At 42.1% G+C, this 20,943-nt stretch overlaps 1 protein-coding gene across 4 annotated transcripts in view; it reads left to right on the top strand.

Annotated features, from left to right (window-relative positions):
• The window catches only part of sdk1b (sidekick cell adhesion molecule 1b), a 188,268-nt gene extending 167,798 nt beyond the window's left edge, over positions 1-20,470 (top strand). For all 4 annotated transcript variants that reach the window (XM_028973286.1, XM_028973287.1, XM_028973288.1 and 1 more), the window contains 17 exons: positions 3,160-3,354; positions 6,280-6,481; positions 8,594-8,697; positions 8,827-8,897; positions 9,840-9,972; positions 10,762-10,818; positions 12,655-12,756; positions 13,283-13,398; positions 14,285-14,471; positions 14,833-14,970; positions 15,109-15,270; positions 15,828-15,953; positions 16,294-16,458; positions 17,292-17,429; positions 17,794-17,914; positions 18,150-18,279; positions 19,216-20,470. In XM_028973286.1, the coding sequence (XP_028829119.1) occupies positions 3,160-3,354; positions 6,280-6,481; positions 8,594-8,697; positions 8,827-8,897; positions 9,840-9,972; positions 10,762-10,818; positions 12,655-12,756; positions 13,283-13,398; positions 14,285-14,471; positions 14,833-14,970; positions 15,109-15,270; positions 15,828-15,953; positions 16,294-16,458; positions 17,292-17,429; positions 17,794-17,914; positions 18,150-18,279; positions 19,216-19,491 (2,423 nt within the window). In that variant the 3' untranslated portion in view covers positions 19,492-20,470. The remainder of the gene's footprint in view (positions 1-3,159; positions 3,355-6,279; positions 6,482-8,593; positions 8,698-8,826; positions 8,898-9,839; positions 9,973-10,761; positions 10,819-12,654; positions 12,757-13,282; positions 13,399-14,284; positions 14,472-14,832; positions 14,971-15,108; positions 15,271-15,827; positions 15,954-16,293; positions 16,459-17,291; positions 17,430-17,793; positions 17,915-18,149; positions 18,280-19,215) is intronic.
• The last annotated feature ends 473 nt before the right edge of the window (positions 20,471-20,943 follow it).

Raw genomic sequence — 20,943 nt, forward strand, 5'->3', positions numbered from 1 at the left:
CTTAACACGTAGCTCTGCACTTAGTGACAGTTTGAAAATAGCATCCTCTGTTTTTAGAACTGCACCCAGAGCACAGAAGATCAGAGGAGGCATCTGCTCTAAAATTCAGCAGAAGCGTCTCAGAGAACTGGCATTTAATGTTGGTTATTAACATGAGCAGCCTTTGTAACGGCCGCCGGGCCTATTGGCTAATCAGATCAGCCTACATTACACTGATCTATCTGTTCTCATTCACTTTAATCAGGGCCGTCCCTGCACAAACGCTGAAATATTTACAGATATCTGGCCAGAGAACACAACATTCACCAGTTTACTCAGAGTCATCTGGTTTACTGGAGACGTCTGGCGCTGTGAGGCGAATCACTGCAGGACCAACAATAGCCCTGGTTATGATATGATTATGAGAAGTAATGATATGAACACAACAGTGTGTTCACATATGGTCAGCGAGTGCATCAGTTGCAGGGTGTTCAGTTTCCAGTTACCTTGAAAAATAAAATAGAACTTTACCTGGTGTCTGATTTAATGTACAAGCCACTTTTTGTTCTCCTAATGTTGCACTTTAATGACTGTTTCATATGAGAATGTGTTGAGCAGCAGCATTAGCAATGACACCATTTCTTCTGCAATGTGCATTTAATGTGTGTGTGTATGTGTGTGTGTGTGCACATCAGGCACATTAGCACCAGCAGATTGGCTTGGAAATACATTTCCCTTTAACTCCAATGCTTTTATTGTCCTTTTGTAATGGACTTTGAGTGTTAATGTCTATCGTTGGCTTTATAGGATAACGGAGTATTGCTACTGGATTCCTCCTTCTTTCAAACCCCTATCACTCTGTCCATCTCTGTCTCTCTTCTCTGGTCCCCTCCCTCTCTCTCCCTCTCTTGCTGTGTCCCTGCTGTTATAATTGGGTCATTACTGTGCTGTGGTAATATGCTCAGTTCACCTCTCATTGTGACACCAGAATGATAAGACAGACTTTTCATTTAAACACAGTGTTATGGAGCAGCCACACACACTCGACACAACGCTGCACTGATCGTATTGATGAAGGGGCCTGGTGGCAGGAGAAGCCTTCTGGAATCAAGCTTGAAACCTTCATTTACATGATTTGAGTCATGCAATTTTATTGATGCGCACGGTCCAATCAGAAGCCAAAATGATGCAGTTGGGCCACGATAGGAAACTGGGGTCAGATCTGGCGTTTAGGGTTTTCTGGCATGCAGTGGAGACGACAGACTCTTTTTCTGTTTTCTGAGGTTGACCTCCACAGTTTGCCGCCCGTTTGTCTGAATCTCTCTGGCTTCTCGTGAATGACCGGTGGCCTGTCCCCGGCTCAGTCAGGGATCAGCGGTTGCTGAGGTGATCGGCTGCCGTAATGAAACTGCAAGTGAAAAGGGCGTCGGTCGGTCCGGCCAATTACATGCCTTAATGCCCTCGCCGTGGAAACCAGCCAATGAAGAAACAACAACAACAGCAGCAGCACACGGGTCGGGGCACCGTGGCGATAAAAGTTCTAGATGGAAGTGGCCTGTGTCTTAGGGAGAGAACAAAAGACAGAGTAAACCTTACTTAACTTCCATTTCGGTTATTTTCAGTGGATTCCATACACAGGAGAAATGGCATACGCAGGCCAGCTTTTTTGTACTCAAGTGCGCAGTCTGGAGTGACAGGAGGCAACCAATCAACAAGATGAACTTTACTGGGTTGTACTGGGATGTACACACTTTTAACAGACAGTTATAAAACACACTGGAACACATCTTCAGGAATGTCAGATTGACTAGTTTTCCTTCTGAGTTCTTAAACGATGATTATTTTGATAGAGGATTAAGCTACTCGTGGTGATTGCCCATTAAACTGTTTTGTTCCATTTTGGGACATATTATAGTTTGTTGTCTGGGTATAATCACACGACAAACAAAAAGACACTCCTCAAGACGCTGATAATTACAAAGCAGTAATTTCTTGTTTTTTTTTTTCATAAAGATGCAGTTGACTTGACATTAGAGAACAAGCCCCATGTGCTACATATATCATAGAATTTTGAAAATAGGGCCCGTAATATGTAATAATATCTTTTTTTCAAATGACAAGCCAGTGACAACAGTTCTCCAGTCAGTACAACTGAAAGGTCCAGGACAGAAATTCTAATCCATTATCTGGGGACCCTGGCGGGAAAAACTTTGGGGAGGGGTGTACACTTAATGAAAGAATGATATGAGCGGGGGGGACATGCACGACAAGACAGTGAGAAAGAGCGAGCTTTATTAGCTCCATTTATGCCAGTACACACAAGCACATGCAAGGGCGCGTCATCCTAATCTGCACCGACAGGACCACGCCTGAGCCAGCATGTAGCGCTCAGTGAGGATTAAGGATTAAAGGCTTTTACAAGCGCCTTGGTCCCAAACACTGAGCTCACCAGCATCCCAGAAAATCATGTGACCACTTCAACACATTGCCATCTACTAACATGTGCTCCATTGAGTCCATGAGATTCTGCACAATGTAGTACAACTATCTCAGAATATGAGTCTACAGATCATTCTAGTCAGCAGTACTGCATTATACAGCTGACAACTATAAAACAGTGAGTATGCCCAGCAGGCCTACAGAACTTTATATTACACATTTACTGATGCTTCAGGGCAGGGTGCATTCCCTGGATACAGCTCACACTGCACTACATCTGTAACCTGACATGAACAAACCAGGTGAATCCAGTGCTGGCCGGAGGAGGATGGGTTCCCCTTTCGGAGCCTTGCTTCCTCTCAAGGTTTCTCCCTTTTCAGGCCACTAACTTGCTCACTAGGGGCCTTAAGTATGGTTCTAATCTGAGGTGCTTTGTGCCAATGTATACTGTATAAAGCACAATATAAATAAAAGGGTCTAAACCCCTGCACCCCACCATTTTAAAAAAGCCATGTAAACACAAATTCTATACACTTACTCACATGACATTCCTGAATGCCACATTTAAATAAGCTTGCAGTCGGACAATACACACCACTTTACATTCAGACAGTAACACATGAAACAAGGTCTCGGGTGATCTCCCAAGGTGACTGCTCACTCCGAAAGCAGCTTATATGTAATGCATTAATTGGGTTGCTATCTTCACAAATTATTGGTTTTATCTCGCATTTCTCACAGGCTACCAAATAGCATATCGTCTGGACACTGGAGACCCGAACAAGTTCACCACCGTTGAAGTCGGCTCAAATGCACGTCAATTTACAGTGACCGGCCTGAGCCCAGAGTCGGCATACGTGTTCCGCATCGTGTCCAGAACACAGCAGGGGTGGGGCCAGGCTGAAGAGGCGGTCGTCATAACAACTGAGAAGAGAGGTAAGATACCCAGACAGATGCGCATCCAGACACAAACACACATCTTCAGGTACCTTATGTCACGTCTTACTTTTCTAAACCCTACCCTTAAACTTCATCTCATTCATTAAAGGCAAATCCTGTTGTTTCTTTTTTTTTTTTAATTAAAGTTTTCTTTGTGAGGATCAGCACATGCGTCTTTTTTTCTGGACCTCACTGAGATATAAGATATAAGAATACAGAATGTGCATTTAAAAGTACACGCACACACACAATGTCCCTGTGTGACTGTTAGAAAAACAGCTTCAGATTCTCAGTTTAATCGGCTCATCTCTCTATCTGTGGTCTTTATGAGAGGAATAAGGAGTCTCTGTCTCTCTCTCATAGCTTCTCTTTTATATTCTGTTTCTTCTCTCTGTCTCCTTACGGCGCGTGGAGAATAAAGGGGCGTCATGCGCAGAGTAATTGAATGGACAATTGCAGATACCACAGGCTTATGAAGTTCACTTTTGCCCTCTCTTATCATTCTTTCCACCACACTCGTCTCAAACCATAATTTCACCTCATTTTTATCCTCCTCTATCCTTCACTCTCCTTATTCCAATGTTCTCTTTTGCTCCTGCCCCTCTCCATGACCTTTTTTCTTTCTTAAAAAAAAATCATGTCACTTCTCTCCTGTTGTCAGATTCAAAGTGAAAGGTCAATGTGAACGTTTGGCATGTTGAAATTGCTCCATCTCTTTCTCTCTCTCTCTCTGGCATTACAATGAAAGGTCAGTCAGTTGTGTCTCTATCATGTAGAGCACACTGGGTTTGAGTTGAGCGCTGTGGGGCAGACAGTGTCACAATTTAACAATTAACCGTGTGATATAACATCGCTGAAAGACAGAAGGGCAGATTGTGAAGGCCAGGAATAAAAGAGAGGTAAGATTGATAATAGACATAGATTAAACTATTAAGAAGAGCAACCTCCTTCTTCTGCCCTTTCTCTCTGTCTTCCCCACATGCATGTCCACAATATATATCACACACACAGTGTCACACATTTTCACACGTTTAAGGTCAGCTAAATATCACCATGTAGGTTTTTAACCTTCCGCTACATCTTTTCTGTTAAGACATTTCCTGTTATTGCATAGTCCATTCTTATGTCTTTATTGCCTCTAATTGTGAGTTCTTCTAGGCATAATTCTGCATTACATGCAGACAAGCATGACATTTACTCCAATTGGATGGTTTTTTAATCTAACAAAGACATAAGGAGACATCTGAAATGCCCAGGCGTGCTGTGAAGGGGCAGCCAGGGCTGTGCTGGTGCCTGAGGAGCAGAATGAAGGCCTTGGACAGTCACTGTGTTACCAGGAGCTGTGACGGGACTGGACACTGGCAGCGCCCCGGGCACTAGCGGCCTGACCTGTTGACTTTTAGAGAATCTCCTGCTGTGCCATTGTAGAATATCACTTGCAGCAAGAAGTGACAGTTTGGACAAGGGGCTGCTGCCCTTGAGTTGTATATGGACAGCCAGACCTGACCCCCACTGCGAATGAGAAAGGTCTGCAAGTTATAAAGAGCTACCACCATCTAAAGTGATGGTTGATGTTCAGCATTATAACAAAACTATATTCCTCCAAGCTCGATTCTGTCTACTTTTTTGTGTTAAAAAAAGTAAACCTGATCATTGTATGATATATAAGGCATCGGGAACTTCAGGATGACCTACCCATGTGGCCTTAGGAAGGGTGAAATGTGGCCGCAGAAGTACCAGGGGTTATGGAAAAGGCTGTACATCATCTTAAATGAACGTTAATTTACAAAAATTCGAACTGATAAAACCCCAGAAACAAACCAAAGATCTCGGCTCGGCACAACTTTCCAGCCAGGAAAACATTCCCTCCTGGTGGAAAAAGGGCCAGACACTTCTGCCATGTTTTCTATTTCTGGGATTTTAAAGCATGAAGTTTATTCAACAAACTGAGGGCAAAACAGACAGTAACTCTGCGGTGTTCGCCGTGAGGGTCCCGGTGCCTTGAGCAGGACCGGACATTTCCAGCAGAGAAATGTGCTGCGAACAAAAGGAGCTGCAAGCTGCAGCCTATCGGGGACTCTGCAGGACCTGAGCTTGCGGCTTTAAAGTAGCAGCCTCCTGGTGTGGACAACTAGAGAACTACAGCAAGTCTTGTGAGCTCTGTGGGTCCTGTGGGGCCGTGTGCTGCCTTTATTGCTGAGGAACAGCGACAGAAATGTTACCAATGGCTGCTGTGCATGACCATTCCCAAATGCTCGGTTTATTTTTTGTGACCGTAATTTTAGGGTTTCTCACAGGAGGGGTTCTCGCTATGCATTTTAGACTCGCGTTCTTGTGAATTTGGGATTTCCAAACAGGAGGGTGTATTCGTTCTGCTTTTGACCTCCTTGCTGTTGAAGCCCAAATATTTTTATAGTTTTATAGTTTTATCTGTGTCAGTTTCCACCCATTTATTACTTTTTTACTTTATTCTAGGGCTGTCAAAATGAATGTCTTAATCACGGTTATTAATTTTATTAACATCTTTTTTACAACTGCGGGATGTTCACTGCATCAGTTAGGGTTAAATATCTGAAACTTAATCATCCATGCTGTAGGTATCCAAAGGGATACCTATTTGTTTTGTTAAATCCAGGTGGGCTTTTTTGGACAGGCAGTGTTTAAGGATTTAATTATATTATAAATGATATGTCACACCCACTTCTTGTATGAAATACATTCTGGGATATTTGAGACCACACAAGTCACCACCAGATGCATCCTCGATAAATCCCAAGACTTTGTAATGGAACTCTAGTTGGTCTCTGACTGACATTTCACTAGGTTTTCAGAATGTGAATACAATGTGAGTACAGAGCAAAGTTAGTTGATTTGTGTTTGCGTTATAAAATGTAAATCCTCCTGTCTAACTCTCTCTGACAGAGCGTCCTCAGCCTCCTCGTAGGCTATTGGTTCCTCAGAAGGAAGTAGGGTCAAGAAAGCTGCAGCTCAGTTGGTTGCCAGGAGGCGATGGTTCCTCCCCCGTTCGTTACTTCACGCTGCAGACAAGACAATTGCCTGATGGAGAGTGGATCACACACACTGCCTCCATTAACCACAGTGCTACTGCCTGGGAGGTGAACAGGTATGACCAAACATGTACACACACATTCACACACACGGGGAGACCTGAGCTATTCTTACTGTAATGTGCCAGAATTATGGCCAATGTGACATGTCTGATGATGGATTAAGCAAAGGACATTTTTTTTCAATTTGCATTAAAATACCTCAAACTGCCATTAATTATACAAGAAAATTGGTATTCATACCAAATGTAAGCAATCATTCATGACAGGGAGTGCCACATTGTGAGAGACCAGAGCTGATACCTCATGGTGGAGCACAACCTCAAATGTGTCCATTTATTTCTGGCTATCCAAGCAATAAAGGGAAAAATCCTTACTGAGAAACATAATAGAATTATAGTTCTTTGATTTTGCTGTATCTATGTGCAGCCGCTGAGCATGTGACTTAACAATGTGCTATGGCCAACATACCACTTGCTCTCAACTAGTGGTATTCTAGTTATAGCGCAGTCCATATTTAGATTTTTAGAACATACATAGTAAGTGCATAAACACGAATAAATTTGATTTTTTTTTTTATCATTCAGCCCTAGAGCAAAATACTTGTTGGGTATTTTGGCAGTGACAGTCACATTTAATCAGTCATAAAGCCCACCTGCATGAAGGTTATGTGATCATTTACAGAGGCACCCTTGGTGAGCAGTGGGCAGCCATGACAGGCAACTGGGGAACAGTGTGTGGGGACGGTTCTTTGCTCGGTGGCACCTCAGTGGCACCTTGGCAGACCGGTAACCTTCTGATTACGGGGCCGCTTCTTTAACCACTAAGCCACCATTGCCCCCCCTTTTTTTCTCCTTTTTTAAAGTGAAGTAATGTATAGACGTTTTTACACTTGAATTTCAACAGAATGTATCCTGACTACATTATTTTATAATGTAGTCAGTTTCTTCAAAGCCCAACCCAGGATTTAATGAAAAAAATGTTAAACTCTGCTGAGCTGCTGGTCTCCCAGTCAGCACCGCTCAGCGTGAGACCAGGGCTCTTATCATGGACAGCTGCTGCTGATTAGACGTCCATGATCAGGGTCGTATTAAAAGGAAAGAGATGGCGGCAGACCGTCCGTCGTGCCTGTTTTGTTGCCTTTTATAGTAAATCCTTGGTTCCACAATATTCAGTTTCTGCGCCTGGGTGGTAGTAGCCTAGTGGGTAACTCACTCGCCTATGAACCAGAAGACCAAAGTTTAAATTCCACTTACTACCATTGTGTCCCTGAGCGAGTCTCCAGGGGGGGATTGTCCCTGTAACTACTGATTGGATAAGGACGTCTTATAAATGCTGTAAATGTAAATGTAAATTTTTGCTCCAACGTGACATGACGTGACATGAGTTTTACTTTTTGTCTATTTTTATAAGTATTTTCATGATTCCAGTTTTAAGGTTGTTATGATTGTTGGGATTATTAAAATCCAATGTTAATATTCAAAAATGAATCGCTGTAATTATTCCTGTTGAGGGAGTTTGAGCCTCACAAGGGCTTAGGGGTTTGTTTGAATTTTTTTCAAATATTATGTTGTCTCTTTTTAGTGTTTTTTTTTGTGTAGGTGGAGGTTCAAATAAAGGTGTGAGGCTAAAAACATCTTAATGCTGGATTTTCTTTTTTTTTTCCCCATTCCCCTTTTTCTTAATTGCTGAGAACCGGCATGCTTGTGTATCTTTCTGAAAACATCTCTGCCCACAGAAGTGTTGTTGCCTATGGCTATAGGTACATACAAGCACTTTGTCCCCCATCATCTCATATGAACACACAGAGGCACTTCCTGTCACCATCTCTCCAATGACCAGCTTTGATGTGCAGTGGAATTCCTCTGACACCCAAAACTCCCCGCTGTTACCCCTTCCATGCTTTCATCAAAGTCTCGCAAAAAATTATTAAATAAAAACAATAAAAATAAAAAAGGTACTGAGAAAGTTCGACTCTGCCCTGAGCCTGCTCTCTGTATGTGGTCTGTGCATGTGTGAGCGTGCACATGTACTTTTCGCTTTAATTAATTGCCGAATGTGCAAGTGTTTTTATATATCAATGTGAAGAAAATGTGTTCATAAATATAGAAACAAATCACACAAAATTGTGTGTGTGTGTGTGTGTGTGTGTGTGTGTGTGTCCTCAGACTGAAGCCCTACACATCATACAAGATGAGAATGATGGCCACGAATGATGTTGGCGACAGTGCATACAGCAAAGAGACTGAGGCGGTCACCACGTTACAGGATGGTGAGACACATCATTTTTATAAAATAGTGACCCTAAGGGTTCTTCTAACAAAATTAAAATATTATAATTAGATTTTTTTTTTACACTATACTAAAAAATTATATTTATTGTCTTTTCTCGTTTGTGTAGTTCCTGATGAAGCTCCAGTCATTCTCACTGTTAAGCCATCCACCACCACATCCGTGCTGATCCAGTGGCAGGTACCTCTGACTTTAACTTTAACAAAGAACCCTCGTGTTTTTTTTTATCTTCTCATTTCCAATAATGGTTGCACAGTGGTGCATCAGTAAGCGACATGACCTCATGCCACCAAGGTTGTGAGTTTGAATCCTGGCTTATACCTGGTGTATGTGGAGTTTGCATGCTCCTTGCATGTTTCCTCATGCCATCCAAAAAAGCATACTTGCTAAGTGAATTGTCCATAGCTATGGGTGTGTGAAAGTAGGGTCTGTGTGTGACACCCTGAGCCCAATGTCCCATGGCCCTGATGGAATGGAACAACGAGTGGAGTGAGTGAGTGAGTGAGTGAGTGAGTGAAGGTATTTACAATAAGTAGGCATGTTTTTAGGCATGAGTTGGCCATATTTATTCATTGTTCCCACGCTGTCCCCAAAGTTATAATGAATGAAACATATGAGTAAAAGAAGGACCTTGAGTTATCAGAAGAATTCAAAGAATAATGCATAACATCAAAGAATAATGCATAACGTAGCATAATAGCAGTAGCTGCCAAAGTTTATTATTGCTCACTTTTTAAATTGCACACCGAATAAAGTAAATGTTTGCATTATTGCATTATTAAGGTTTGTATTATGAAGGTTCTGTTTACATTTACAGCTTTTACCAGACGCCCTTATCCAGAATGACTTAAAATCAGTAGTTACAGGGACAGTCCCACTGGAGACACTCAGGGTTAAGCGTCTTGCTTGGGGACACAATGGTAGTAAGTGGGGTTTGGCCCGCTAGGCCACTACTACCCTATTCTCATTGTTTACTTGAAAAACAAGTCTAATTGTTCAAATCTATTATATATTCTATGTTTATTCTATGTTTAAGATAAGGAAGTAAATATTTAAATGATATTCAGAATGTGCATTTCTATTTTATTCTCATTAAACTAAATTCCTGATTTTGTTTTGCAGCCACCACAGGACACCACCATTAATGGTGTTTTGGTCGGATATCGTATTTACTACAAAGACCTCCAACAGAACACTACACAGACAGAGGCAAAAGCCTCAGCCAATCAGACTGCAGCCAGGGCTGAGGCCACAGGTCAGCAGTTTTAAATGTATACAGACATACAGTATATACATGCATAAAACAGGTCCAAATTCTGGGATTTTTCTTTGAACACCAAAATACATTTTTGAAGATTTTAAAAATAAATAATCATGAAGTCAGATTACACTGCACATCTCCAAGTGTCACTCTCAGATTATGATGAGGGAACCGGTTGTACAAACTCCATATGGTCCAAGTACATACAAAAGAGAAACAGATCAAGTTATCCACATATATTCACAAATGCATGTAAAACTTCCGCTAAGCTCATCAGCTGTAGAGAAGAAATGGCAACATTTTCATCAGCGGTCTCAGATTTTATAACACAAATGGAGAGTCAGACTCAGCTGCACTTAGATTCATGCTTGTTTCTAAATCAGGTGACCACACGTGCACACACAGGTTTTATGATCCAGGAACAGAAGATCACAGTGTCTTACACACATCTAGCAGATTTCCACTCGGCTCCTAAACAACTTTTTGTCCTTTTTTTTTTTTTTTTACTCTTTGGCTCCCATCAACGTGGATCGAAGTGACACTAATCGCTGAAAAAAAACAGCCTTCACTCCAGCATTCACACATCCATTTATAGAGCGACATGCCATGAGTTAAATGTGCCAGTGTTTTAAACACTCCACATTTAAACAATGTGACTTTTTTTTAACAATACTGGCCAATTATTCCTTCATAAGATAGCACTCCACCAGCCCTCTTTGTAATGGTGTCTCTCACGTGTAATCTTTCTCACTTCTCATCCTTCGTGTTTTTCTCGTCTTCCAGCCAAGAGCACTTTCAAGACAGTAAGCAGTGCTTCGCTAACAGAATTTGAGCTCACGCGTAAGTGTTTTTTATTTAATGTTATTTTAATTGCAGCCACTGTTTAATGTGTGTGTGTGTTATCTTTGAAGTGTTAACAAAGTTCTTTTTCATGCCTGAGGGGGTTTGGGGAGGGTGTTAAACTCCCAGATGCGGTCATGTTCCCTCTTTCTTTTCTGCAGCTCCCTCCCTTTAACTCCTTGACTTCTCTGGCAAATTAACACTTCCTCTGTGTGTGTGTGTGTGTGTGTGTGCTTCACCCACCTTTACTTTCCACCAAAAATCTTTGACCTTCTGCCTCCTTTCCCTCCCTCCATCTTTCCATCTCTGGCAGATAAATGCTGTCTGCAGTAGCAGCAGAGACTCGGTGAAGATCTCACATGCACCTTCAGTGCTTCCCACTCAGCCTCCTCAAATCCCATTGTCCAGAGTATCAGATCCCAGTGTCACTCTCTCTGGGGCCTTTTTGTAATAATCATGCAGCAGTGGTGGCTGATTGGCGCAGGACGTAATTAGCAGTAATCAGGTCTGCCGTGCTGGTAATGAGCTGATGGCGGTGGAAATATGAATACGTGTAGGTGACAACTTTAAATGGATCGGGTTTGTGTGTTTATTATCCATATAAGTGTTATCCTGCAGTCTTGAATAGTCAGCAGGCAATAGTTGATGAGCGAGTTGCTCAATTAGTAGTACTTTTTATTTGTTTAAAGATTAATGACGTATTTTTACTAAGCATCAAAATGAGTTTCGTGTTTGAGTACATAAGTACATATGTACATTGAGTACATATGTATTGAGTACATGTACTCAATACATAAATTATGTATTGAGTACATAAATATATTATATGCCCACATCCCCCTCATAATAGGGTCATACAAGTAGCTTCTTTGGAAGAAGTCAAGACTTATACCTGCTTAACTACAAACATTCATATGTTTTAATCCTTAAGCCCATGCTTACTGTCACAACACGGACAAGGACTGAGATCCAGGTGTGAAAGCGATTAATTGTCACATGTGACACACCACAGGACGGCATCCAGTGCACACGGTGAAATGTGTCCTCTGCTTTTAACCCATCCCCTGAGGGAGCAGTGTATGGTGATGGTACCTCGCTGAAGGACCCAAGGGAAACCTTGGCAGTTTGGGATTTAAACCTGCAACCTTGGGATTATGGCTCATTGTCCTTAGCCACGGGGCCACCACTGCCCCACTTTGTAGGCCCAGATGTAGAACAGAACAACGGGAAATGGAACTGGGACCGGAAACCAAATGCAAGCAAGACATATGACAAACAGGGCTAGTGCTTTAGGAAAAAGGTCAGTGAGAAACAGGGAGTGGGGAAGGCAGACACACAGACTCGGGGATGAGACACAGGGAATCCGGCTGTGTCACAGGATGCACACACAGACAATGGAACCGAACACAGACCTGAGGGGAGGACTCCAACTGGGTTAGACACAGACTGGGAACAAAGACACTGACCAGAAATAGCACTCAGACTTGGAGTAGAGGTCTGACTGGGAACACGACTTAGACATGGTACAGAAAACTGTGACAGGGAACAGGACTGGAAGAAGAGCAGAGAGCATAGATACATGACTGTATGTGTGTATTTAGACTTAATAAATATTAGAAACAGGAGCCTCTTCAGATCTGCCTTTCAGGACGAGGTTTATCCCAAATGACCTGGTTTTATAATCAATATGAAATATGAATAACCAATGATATCAACTTTATAATACAAGAAACGGAAGCCTCAAAATAAATACAGAAAACCATTGACCTTGTATGTATGTAATGTCTTGTCCTCTCCTTGTCTCTCAACGTTCCTGTCTTACTTGTTTGCTATTAGAATTGGGGAAGTACAAGCGGTATGAGATCGTCATGGCGGCCTACAATGTGATCGGCGAGAGCCCGCCCAGTTCCCCTGTGGAAGTATTTGTAGGTGAAGCAGGTGAGCATTTCTCCATTTAATTTAGTCTCATCAGGCTGTGTGTGTGTGTGTGTGTGTGTGTGTGTGTGTGTGTGTGTGTGTGTGTGTGTAATGAGGACACTGATCACTAAGTGCAGCACATCTGATATGTAGGGCGTTATGAAAAGCGCATACAGGAGCTAATTAAATTACTGAAACCGGAATTCAGTTTGAACCAGAGGGCAAATGGTGCTGGCCACTCTGCTTATGCAACGTTGCACTGTGATGAGACAGAATTATGGGCTGTGATTTAATGCTGCTGAATTTCACTTTGCACACGAGGCACCTGCATCGGTGTTAAAGTTGGTACAACCACGTTATCAGCATTAAACTCAACCCATTATGAACCTGCTGGAGGTGTTCATGGTTTCCTCTGTTCACAGACCTTTCTTCATCCAAAAACCCAGAAGATGTTCTATTGGAACTATTTAACAGCGGTCTGTCTGTAATTTTGTTAAAGCTTCTGTTTTGAATATGTGTATTTTATTCAAGCTGTTTGCTTTTCCAGCTCCATCTGTTGCTCCTCAGAGTGTGGAGGTAAACATCGTCTCCTCCTCTCAGTTGGATGTGCTGTGGGAGCCTCCACCCCTAGAGACGCAAAATGGGAACATCCAGGGATACAAGGTACCTCCCCAAATGTTTCAGCATCGTCTGATCTAACATCTGTGTCTCCAATGTCCCCATCAAGCCTTCTTCTTCCATACATTTGTCTGAATGACATTTATTACAGTGTCCCTCATACCCTCTCTCTGTCACACACACATCTGTCCATTTCTCTGTCCATGTCTGTCTTTTGTCATTAGTTTTAGTGTTTAGAGTTAAAGTAGTAAATTAATCTGACATAATTTATTGTTTAAAACAATATGTTCCAATATGTCTGGTTTGGTTTTGGATGTGTACTTGTGAGAGCATGTGAACAGTCATCAGTATGCTGAATGCGTATCTCTTGATTAAAACAGTGAGTCTGCGTGTTAGCATTTTTATGGCATTGTTAGAGATTTTCCTAAATGACACATAGAAGGTGAAGGTTAATTCATCTGGTCAGATCACTTAATAGAGCTCCTGCAGCAAAAATTGCCTTAATTCTGACCATGATATAATCGAGTCAAAATACGTGGTCAGCGTTCCTCAAATTTCTTTGTCCTGAGGCCCAGTCATGTCAGGTTTGGAGTTGCAAGGCCCTGCATAGCCTGCTCACACTTGATAAAACCTTACCTGACCTGTTTTCCAACACTGACGTTAAATAAAGCTCAGAGCCACTACGAATGAATACAGAGACCCCACCTGCACCCGAATGAAAATCAGTCTACCGCATCAGACCCTTAAGAACAATATTCTTCTTCTTCTTATTATTATTATTATTATAGGAGCAGCAAATTAAATCCCTCCACATGCTAGTTTTCTACTTTCCACTGTTTTCTACTCCCAGGGTTCATTTTCCACCGACAGCAGGAGATGACAGTGGGGAGCAGTGGTGTACAATGTGTATAACACATCATTACCTTCTCAGATCTACTACTGGGAGAAGGACAAGCAAAACGAGACGGAGAAGGTGAAGGTTCTCTTTGTTCCGGACACGTCCGTTCGGCTGAAGAACCTCACGGCCTACACCAGCTACTTGATCAAGCTCTCCGCGTTCAACGCAGCAGGAGACGGACCCCAGAGCGTCCCCAGGAAAGGACGCACACTCCAGGCTGGTGAGTCTGGCCACACCCACCCGCCTTCACCACGGCTTTGTCAGATCGCCTGCCTTATTCATTGTGTTTGCTTATGAAATAGGAACAGTAGTGTTTCAGATGCAGTTTCAAAGGATTTAAATCTACGGGGAAGAGACAAAATAAAGTGAATTTTAAGTCCTTTTCCCCAAAGCTAAGAGAGATAAAAGTTTTTCTTTTAAGTTTTGTTTTTGTGCCATCATCTGTCCAGTGCATCTGGAAGACCCAATGGAGTTCTTCTTTTGAAAATAAAGCTACATGTTTCTGCTGTTTTATTTTAATTGTGTTTAAATTGTGTTCATACAAGGATTTAAAAACAGATTTTGATATTTCCTCTGTCCAGCTCCCAGCGCGCCCAGTTTCCTTGCGTTTTCGGAGGTGACAGGCAGTGCCCTGAACGTGTCTTGGGGTGCACCCTTACAGCCCAATGGTGTGGTGGAGGGCTACAAGGTCGTCTACCAACCCACTGCTCCTGTACATGGTGAGTGAGGACAGAAAAGAGTGGAAGTGGACTGCCACCCTGTCGCCATCCCTCTCCGGTGATGAAGTGAAAATGAACAATGCCACTGATTGGCAGCTAAGGTTCGACCTTTGCTCTCTGGCGTCATGTGATTGGCAGGCGTGAGCAAGGTGGTGACAGTGGAGATTCAGGGAAACTGGCAGCGCTGGCTGAAGGTTCGGGACCTTAGCAGAGGTGTGGTGTACAGCTTCCGTGTGCAGGCCAGGACCATCAGCTACAGCCCCGAGCTGGATGCCAACGTCACAGCAGGACCCGTGGAGGGTGAGGAGAAGAAGGCTGTTCTGTCCTTATACGTGATAAATGGCAAAAGCTCAGTTCACTCTCAATAAAACTTCAACCATGGAGCTGAAAGCTACTAATTTAATATTGTTGACAAAGGGGGCCAATTTTCTATATTTATTTCTTTATATCGCAAATGACCTCACTGCAAGACAACTATAAAATTATGAGATATCTGTAATAAGATAATAAATATATTACATAAAGAAGCAGTTCATACCCAGACCCTTTTTTTAATGTTAGCACAGCACTATAGCAGTGCAAGGTAAAATACGGCGGCTGTAAATGTGCCAGGGTGATGTAATTGTTGATATAATTGTTGATTTCTATTAGCCAGGGCATGATAAAGCCTGCACAAGGGTAATGACTTTTCCAGCAGTGCTAGAATTTCTAATTAATACTCATTCTTGTTCATCGGCTGGTTGAACCTGCTAGCTGTGATTGCGGCTGTGAAACGGGGCTAAATGCTGAACTGAACATGGTTTTGGGGAATTTAATTTTACAGTATTAACACTAACTGCCTCTTCCCTCCCTTGCAGGGGCTCCTGGGACACCTGTAGGCATGTCAATCACAAAGTCCACCTCAGCCGTAACACTGCACTGGTCAAAGGGTAGTGAGGGGGCGGGGCCTATCACTGGATATGTCATCGAGGCTCGTCCTTCAGGTAAGACTACCTGTTCCTGTGAATGTGTTTTTGTTGCCCCTCTCTTTCTTTGTGTTTATTTCTACATCTCTGGTTTCCTTCAGCGATTGGACAAAGTGTAATTATCCAATTAGCAAACTACTTTTTACATTAATAAATAAATGTTGCATGTGAGCCATCATAAATATAATTATCATGTCTCTTCATGTCAACATTTTTCAAATTATATGAATAATTTATGCAATATCATCATGAATATTTATCTTTTATTAAGTACAGTTAAACAAATTAATGTTTTTTGAAGTGTCATATATTTGTTTAGCTTGACAAATGACCCCCTCTATCATCTCTCAATGTGCAGATGAAGGATTGTGGGATACGTTTGTTAAGCACCTGACCCCCAGCAGTACATCTTACACCATCCACCTGGAACGGCTGCGGGCAGGCGTCAGCTACGAGTTCCGTGTCATCGCCATCAACCGCTTAGGCTACGGAGACCCCAGCCCACCATCCGCCATCATGTCAGGTATCCAAGAATCAGCAAAGAAACAAAATGTAAACACAGCATCCTACCAAACCATCAAATCAGGGTTTCTTTGGACAAACAAGCTCTAGTGATTGGTCAGTCAGTGGTGAAGGGAAGGTTGGTGACTGTTCTCCAGTCAGAGAGTACCTTTATTAGGGGCGCCAGAACAGCCCTACTAACACTCAAAACCTATGGTCCCTGGTTTAATGTACCTCAGCCTCAGTCCTTGACAGTCTCCTGCAGAAACTGATTTGCAGAGGTGTGAGCTTACACCTAAAATAGCATTTCTATTGGCACAAAAGTTCATGAAGTCCTTGAGAAATTAAGAACGACTTCTATATCCCAAATGTAGTCATGAAATAACTGTACCTAGCACCGTTAATATATGCATATCCCTGTTTCCTATTACTATATTTTCAAAAAACACACTTGGGCTGGTGATGAAATTAAACACAGCTTAGCTTTGTGGGACGTGGAAGCAGTGGAGTTCAAGCTCTTCTGTTTGTATCCTACTAGGTGAGCAAACAGCTTGTGTGTAATTAATGTCTTCTGAAGACACTGATTAGCTGATTCACGTTAATATATTAGGATGCAAACTGCTCTCTGTAGCTCATGCAGACAGAATCATAATTTTGTTTAGTCGCTTCTGCCATCTTCTGGTCACATTGTGAGTCTGCACCTCCACTTAAGAGACCGTCATTTTAAATTAAATAGCATTTCCATTACAGAAGAATTGGTTTTCCAAATTGTTAGTGAATTCTTCATAGCATTTACTATATTGCAGAATTTGTCCCGATCATTGATTTGCTTCAAATCGGTTGTTGTTTCCTCAGCACTCACAGAGACACCGTTCTATGAGGAATTGTGGTTCCTTGTCGTGATGGCGCTGTGTAGCCTTATCCTGATCCTGCTGGTTGTCTTCGGCCTGCTGTTGCATGGACAGAACAGGAAGTACAAAAGTTGTGGCACAGGTGGGTCCCCGTCCCGCAATGTGTGCATTTAACAATTAACATAGTTTTCAATTGACTTTCATTTATAGAACAATTTTCTACTAATTTTGGGCAGTGTTGTCTGACAAAGCACAACTCATATGTCTGGACTCAACCTATACCAGTTCCTTCAGGCTGTGTAGGCCCGACAGGTGCAGTCGCAGCAGGCTGAAATCGTCATCGTCGTGCACTTTCCGCAATGCGTGCACCTTCCTGTCTGAATTTGTATGGCTGACAGAGGCTGGACTCTTGTCTCTATTTTTTCCCGTCTGGTGTTTGAATTTGCAGAGGATCTAATAAATGCGTCAGCATCAACATTTACAATCTCATTTCCTGCTTCTTGCAGGAAAACACATCTCAACAGTGGAGGAGTCCATCACCCTGGACAATGGGGGCTTCACCGCCCTGGAGCTCAACAGCAGACATCTAAATGTGAAGAGCTCCTTCCTAAAGAAGAATGGAACCAGGTGAAAAATGTGATAGATAAAAAAAGAAGTGCTTCTTTTTTCTGTTTGTTTTAAATGTAGAAAGTGACAAAAACACTCATAGAGTTGTGTTCTCAGACCATTGGGGGGATTTTGGGGTGGAAAGGGTAGAGTTTCTCAAGACACTTGAATCCGTTTTTGTAAAATGAAACTCATTGAGGTCAGTAGAGCACAGCTATTGACGTTTGAGATAAAAAATGTATGACTTTGTCTACAGGTCACCCCCAAGACCAAGCCCTGGAGGGCTCCATTACTCTGATGAAGATCTGTGTAATAACTACAATGGGGCAGTACTCAGTGAAAGCACCACCCTGACAGAAAAACCAGCAGAACTGTCAGAGTCAGAGGTAGCGGCTTGCACTGACACCTTCAACAGTTAACATATTCCAAGAGAGCAGATTCATTTAACTCAAATCCTGCACGTTTTGGAGCTACTAATGAACGTTAGATTCAAAAACATTGGATGGGTTCCTTCAATTCAAATTCTTTAATTAAAGTGATATGCATGTTTGCTTGGGTAGCAGATGCAGTTAAGGAATGGTTAGAGATCACGTATATGAAGTTTTTATTATAAGAAAGGGAAAAAGAGGAGGAGATGGGATCTTGCAGTCAGTGTTGCCAGATTGAGCATTTTTGTGTTTGCATTATTAACTGCTTTGGTAGAAACTGCCTGTTTGAGGAACCCAAATCACAGCAGACAGTTTGGGCAGTTGTGTGTGTGTATTGTGGCACATATTTTGCACACTAGATTAGATCTCTGGCTCCCTGTGCTGCTTGTGGTACATACTGGGTATAAATGATCAAGAATGAGCAGGTAGGGCGAGAGGTGTCAGTCATTGCAATTGGCTCCATCCATTTTAAAAATCTATTTGAAAAATATATATGAAAACAATTAAAGACCATGTTCATGTTCATATCAACAAAAAAGACTCATTTGTTTCTCCTCTACAAGATTCCAAGCAGTTAACTACCAAACAAGCCCCATGCACATCTATTTTAGAGAAAATTATTCTGTATTATTATGACTTTTTCACTCCAAAAAACTAAAGTATGTCAGCACAGATTTACAGTAGGTTAATGGTTCACAACCATTAATTATTATCACAGTTTTTCTAATTACATGCAAGTACCATGTACTGCATAGTACATGGTACAAAGCACCACCGTGCTTTTACTTATTAAATGATGTACTATTACATAATGAAGATGATGCTTTAGTGTTAAAAAGCTACACTACTGAATAATGTCTACCCCCCCGCCCCTCTGAAACTCCTCACCCTCAGGCGACGGACAGTGACTACGAGGACGAGCAGCCGAAGCACTCCTTTGTCAACCACTACATGAGTGACCCCACCTACTACAACTCCTGGAAGAGGCAGCCGAAAGGCGTGAAGGCTGGAGTGCAGCCGTTCGGCTTCGACGAGTGCTCTGCTGGCGACGGCGACAACTACTACCAGACAGTCGTGACCCAGCACAGCGTGGGAGGCGTATACACCCCTGCTGGACAGCCGGCCTCGGGCACGCGCACCCCCGTCACTGGGTTCTCTTCCTTCGTCTGATGCGGATGTGCTTTTAGGCAAGGGGGGGGGGGAAGTTGTCAGAGCCACGCCGCTGCATCGTGGACTTCGTGAAGGATCAGAGACAGAGGATGTAGGAATGTGGCTGATGCGGGTTAGAGGGGTCTCAACGTTCACATGACCCTTCTGTTTTCAACTTCAGTGAAGAAAATAGGAACTGTATTTATATAATAAAATTAAATAAAGATTGTGGCATGGATATGGACAATGCCAATGATTTCTCATGTCCACCCCTAATGATGAAGGAAAGTCTGGGAGTTGCCTTTATTTTCTAGGTTAAATGTGGATGCTTTCATCGTTTTTTTATGTGTGTGACATCAGAAACGTTTCTGTTTTGCTTTCACCACTGCTACTGTAGGTGACACCACGAGGACCGTGTTAATAGCATGTCGATGGTGTCAGCAACATTCAGCTGTTGTGCGAAGAGAAGTTTTAAAACTTTCACCAATCCAGACCACTGGTCTTACTACAAGGAAGAAGGAACCACAAGGGGGCGTTGTGAACCTGTAGTACTCTGCCCAAATTCAGCGCACTTCCAAAGCCATATGGGTATCACTTCAAAGACAAAAACGTGTGTGTTCATTTGGCTTGGTGTTAACAGAAAGACAAAAGAGAACAGACTGTTTGTCAGGCAAATGTGTTCAAGATTTTTTTCTCTTTAGGTTAGCAATACTGTATGTAAAAAATGTGTATTTTTAGAATGAATTTTTGTACAAATGAACTTTTTACTGTAGTCTAGTATTGGTGCCAAGTCAGTGTAGTTCTGTAGTGCTCCTATCATAGACCATTATCTCAGTCCAGAAAGAGATGTTGCAAACACAAAGAACAAGATTTTTTTTAATCTATAGCTCTTTTCCCATTATCAACCAGATGTGTATTTTTTTGTAATTAATTTGTATTTTATTTATTAATGACAAGCTTTCACTGGTCACTCAGCACTGAATAAAAGACTGCATTTGAAAAAAAAAATCCTGATTCGGCAGCTAAATGTTCATTCAGTTGTTTAATCTGTTCATTTATTTAAATTAAGTATCAATTAGAATGTGAAAAGGTAGGTTTATACACTTTGATATATTATGATTACCATCTGCAGCCATCATGGTTTATTCTGGGTCAAATTTTGAAGTAAGTTCAGAAGCCGCTTAATTCTTTATATTCACATTTCTGCTAGAGGAATATGTTTGTAACTGAATATTGCAGGACTTAACACAGACAAGAGAAGCTATTGTTATTATGTTTAACATGTTTCTGGTATTTTACTGTAACGTCTCCTGTATCTGCTGAGAAGCCACCCTTTAGAACTGTTAGCATGTACTAGTATCTCACCAAATTGAGTACACACCTTGCATTTTTGTAAATATTTTATTGTATCTTTCCTTAGGACACTGAGGATGTGACACTTTGTAAACTGTATATTTGCTGTCCTCTGGCAAC

This window comes from Denticeps clupeoides, chromosome 3 (genome assembly GCF_900700375.1).
Source record: "Denticeps clupeoides chromosome 3, fDenClu1.1, whole genome shotgun sequence".
In the NCBI taxonomy this organism is placed as follows: domain Eukaryota; kingdom Metazoa; phylum Chordata; class Actinopteri; order Clupeiformes; family Denticipitidae; genus Denticeps; species Denticeps clupeoides.